The sequence below is a fragment of the Nematolebias whitei genome, chromosome 22 (assembly GCF_014905685.2).
Source record: "Nematolebias whitei isolate Nwh7 chromosome 22, NemWhi1, whole genome shotgun sequence".
Taxonomy (NCBI): Eukaryota; Metazoa; Chordata; class Actinopteri; order Cyprinodontiformes; family Rivulidae; genus Nematolebias; species Nematolebias whitei.
Window position 1 is genome coordinate 2,777,115 of NC_056519.1, and position 4,461 is coordinate 2,781,575.

At 44.9% G+C, this 4,461-nt stretch overlaps 1 protein-coding gene across 1 annotated transcript in view; it reads left to right on the forward strand.

The window, feature by feature from the left end:
- The window catches only part of LOC119428592 (thyrotropin-releasing hormone-degrading ectoenzyme), a 144,781-nt gene that overhangs the window by 128,887 nt on the left and 11,433 nt on the right, over positions 1 to 4,461 (forward strand). Inside the window, exon 16 of the mRNA XM_037696276.1 lies at positions 936 to 1,043. Within this exon, the coding sequence (XP_037552204.1) occupies positions 936 to 1,043 (108 nt within the window). The remainder of the gene's footprint in view (positions 1 to 935; positions 1,044 to 4,461) is intronic.

The window sequence follows — 4,461 nt, forward strand, 5'->3', positions numbered from 1 at the left end:
CCATTCAGAAACCAGTTCTGATGTTTCATCCAATCAGAAACCAGTTCCAATCAGAAACCAGTTCTGGTGTTTCATCCAATCAGAAACCAGTTCTGATGTTTTATCCATTCTGAACCCAGTTCTGATGGTTCATCCAATCAGAAACCAATTCTGATATTTCGTCCAAACAGAAACCAGTGCAGGTGTGTCTTAGGGACCATCGTCCTGTTTGACCCAACTTTGTCCAAGCTCCAACCGTCCAGCTGTTGATTTGAGGTGGAGTTAAAGAATGTGGAGGTAGTCCTCCTCACTTTGTACCACAGCATGATGCTACCACCACCATGCCTGACAGTTGGAGCAGTCCTACCTGGACTCCAGAAGACACTTGTCCATGTGGACAGCTGCAGGCTTCAGTCCAGCTTGAAGTCCATGGTAATCTAGAGAGCTGGTCTCACTGTGGACAGGGACGCAGGTGTACAGGGACAGTGGGGGACAGGGACAGTGGTGGACAGGGGCAGTGGTGGACAGGGACACGTTGGTCAGTCCAATGAGTCAGAGAAAGTACCAGTCAGTCATGATCACTAACAGGAAGTGAATAGACCTGTACCCGTTCAGATCTTCTAGAAGCTTCAGCTCCACTTGTGACCAGATTTAGAGTTTATAGATTTATTGAATCTGTGAGGATCAGAGAAAATCCACAACAACTTTAAACTAATGTTTAATTAAAGGCGAACATTTTTATGAACCTCCGTTCACGTCTGAGTCGGAAACAAACATCTTGTGTGGAGATGAAGAGCCTTGAGGGTTTTGGTGGAACTTTCTGAATCCATCCATCCTCTCGTGTTCGGACGGTCACGTGTGGAGGAGGAGTCAGCGCTTCCTCCGTCTCTGCTGGACTCGTGTGGTCCAGCAGAACCAGAACCTGCTTCAGTCAGCTGGGTTGTGTTTGTGTGCAGAGAGCTGCAGAGGGAGCTCATCATGTTGGCCTGCAGCTTCGGGAACAAGCAGTGCCACCGGCAGGCCGTGGCCTACATCTCTGACTGGATCTCCAGCAACAAGAACAGGTACGACTCTCAGCCACTACCACTCCAACGTCCAGCCACTGGGTCAGGAGATATTTTACTGACAAACATTCAAATACATTGGTATCACCTTTGATGATGGTGAATGAATACAAATAAATATCCCGTCTGGTCTGGGAGCACCTCGGGGTCCCTGCAGGAGGAGCTGGACAGGAGGAGGTCTGGGTTCCTCTCCTGGACCTGCTGCCTCCTCGACCTGACGACAGATGAGCTGCAGAAGATGGAGATGGACTCAGTTTTGGCCCTTTTAGGCTTCGATACTTTCCGAAATCGTTTTTTGGGACGATGTCGGTCCTTGAATGCAGCACGAAGGAGGAGACGGTGTAACTTGAATCATTTAGATCCTGGAGTTTACACGCTTCAACAAACGCTCCTCTGATGTTTCCAACCTGTGGAGGTAAACAACAACAAGGAGCAGCAGCAGGTACCTTCAGCCCATCATCCATCTTTCTGATTAACCGTTCTTTTCTTTTCCACGGCGTGTCTTTTGGTCCCGTGCTCCTCGACTCGCCGGCTCCCTCGGGGCTCCTGACGAGATCTGCAGAATTAGATTTCAAAGAGCAAATGAAACGAAAGCAGCTGCTGCTGCTCTGCTGGGACCAGCAGGGAGCTGCTGATGAGCAGCTTCCTTAAATTAAAAACCTCCAAACAACAACAGAAAGAAAAGACTCGAATAAAAACTGTTTTAAGATTCTTACACTTCGGTTTATTTAAAGCTGGGCGCTTTCATCCCGTACGTGTTTTTTTAATTCAACTGAAACAACAAACCGTTTACTGTTCGAGACCGTTTCCTTTAAAACGCTCGTTTTATTATTTCCTGGTTTTTATTGTTCGGAAAAGTTCCTACCCTCAGATCACATCCATCAAACTTTGTTTTAGAGCACTTCTCACAGGAGTAGACATTTAAGGCAACGACACGTTTAATTTATTGGGATGTTTTTATTGTTCTTTGATTATAGATAATTTATTATAAAGACAGATTATAGAAAGAATCAAGTTTTATTTGAATGGAAATGGACAGTACTTGTATATAATGGAAAGTACTTGTATATAATGGACAGTACTTGTATATAATGGAAAGTACTTGTATATAGTGGACAGTACTTGTATATAATGGACAGTACTTGTATATAATGGACAGTACTTGTATATAATGGACAGTACTTGTATATAATGGTCAGTACTTGTATATAATGTCAAGTCAGATTTATTTATAGAACACATTTAAAATAGAAACTGTTACCAAAGTGCTTAACAAAAATATCACAACATCAAATAAAAAGTAACAAGATATATTTACAGCACATGGAATAAAAATATAAAACAGAAAACATAATTGGAAACAATGAAATACTAAATTAGATCTGATGACCTTGTGTTAAATAAGAATAAAAAAAAAAAAAAAAAAAATAAGAATAATAACAAAAGCATAAACAGAATCAGCATCAATGAAAAACTAGATCTAAATCCGATCATGGATTATATGGATAATGGACTGTACTTGTATATAATGGGCGTTACTTGGTATATAATGGGCGTTACTGGTATATAATGGGCGTTACTGGTATATAATGGGCGTTACTTGGTATATAATGGACTGTACTTGTATTGTAAGGATCTGATTTTGTTTTGAACCCCAAGGGAGACCCGAGCTGAGGAGACCATGAGCTTCAGCAACAAGAACAGTCCAACATGTTTCAATGAGAGATCCTCAAAGTTCGTCACTTCATCAACGTTCGTTAATGTTTGGTCCACAGTGATGGAGAGGAGGCGGATAAATCCACATTCAAGTCGGATTAATCCCCCCGGGGGTGACTTTTTAATTTGTCATGCTCTATTCAGGCGTTTTAATCCCTTCAGGAGACGCCGCATCATGAGTGTCTCTGTGTTTAAGACTTCATCTGACCCGACTTTACAAATCTACAGAACACTCGGCATCGGACTGATTACACGTTAGATTTGTATTCATGTAAATCTGAGAGGACTGATAAAGTAGCAGCTTTGTTACAAACGAGACGAGGCCGTGATCTAAACGAGCCGAACCGAAGACCTAAGTCCCACCTGGCTCTAAACCCAAATCTCCTCCAACGCTCGGGACAATGAGCCTGTAATCACCGAGGAGAGCCGCTAATATTTGAGCTGCTCCGTCCCTCTGGAATACTAATCGTGGCCCAGTGGGGCCGTAATGTAAATTAATCATCCAAATGGCTTTAAAGATCCCATTTTCTAGTTATCTTGGTGAGAAATGGATGGATGAGGCTTGTAGGGAGCCAGTGGCCCCAATTAACCCCCCTTTTCTCCTCCGTCGCTGGATTATTTCCTGTAGAACTGATTAGGTGCAACTTCTGAAGGTACATTTTAAAATATATTTTTTTGCTTTTCCAAAAGTCCCTCCACTCAAACCACGGATGTTTCAGGAGCTCCCTCAGATTAATCTTTGGTCACTCCAATCGTTTGAGGAAATATACTTTTAAGTAAAATAAAACTAGAAAGCGTAGTTTCCTCATGATGGGGTGGTCAGTTTACATAAACATATGGCAGCAGCCATCTTGGATTTTGACGTCTCAACCCGACGTGGACGTTTGTTGAGAATGGGACTGAGTGTCCAACAGTGTGAGCTCAGGGAGGAGCAGCAGCCGTGATTCTGCCGGAGAACTGAGCTGAAATGAAGCTTTTTGGGTCACCGGAGAGAAACGGTGTCTGACACGAACCAGCGGCGCTCGTCGTCACGCTGCTCCATCCCCACAGCGAAGCACGGCGGTGGCAGCATCATGATGATCGGAGCAGTTTCTGGAGGTGAACCTGTCCGGTTTGTCATGAAGAACGGGTCTGAGGAGACCTGCTGCTGCAGGCGGGACAGCAGACGGTGGCGAGGCGTGTTTACCGTCAGGGTGGGAGTTTGATGTGGAGGAAGGAGAGGCGTTTCAGGAGAAACATCTCGGGGACACGAAGCTTCGTGTGCAGGTGGTTCAGAGAGGAGCTGCTGAACGACAGCCTGCAGGAGTTACTGAAGAGAAAAACCAGTTCGCTCCTTTTTACTGGGACCAGCAGCTGTTGGTATCAGAGACCTTGAAGGAATGCACATCGCCCGCCGCCTTTCATCAGTTTCACTATGACATCACTTCCTGTAGAGAACTCAGAGTTACAGCAGTTTGAGTCAAACCTGTTGGAATGTGGGGAACAAGTTTATGGAACTCCCTCCTGGACTTGATAAACATGATCGCCCTCTGAGCGGCGGCGAAGACTCGAGTAGACCTGAAGAGTCCACAACGAGCCGCGGAGCGAGTCGGTCACAGTCGGCACCGAAGTGGAGCGTCTCTAAAGTGATTTCTCCTGCCGCAACACAACATAACACACACAGAGACACACACACAGAGACACACACACACACAGACGCAGA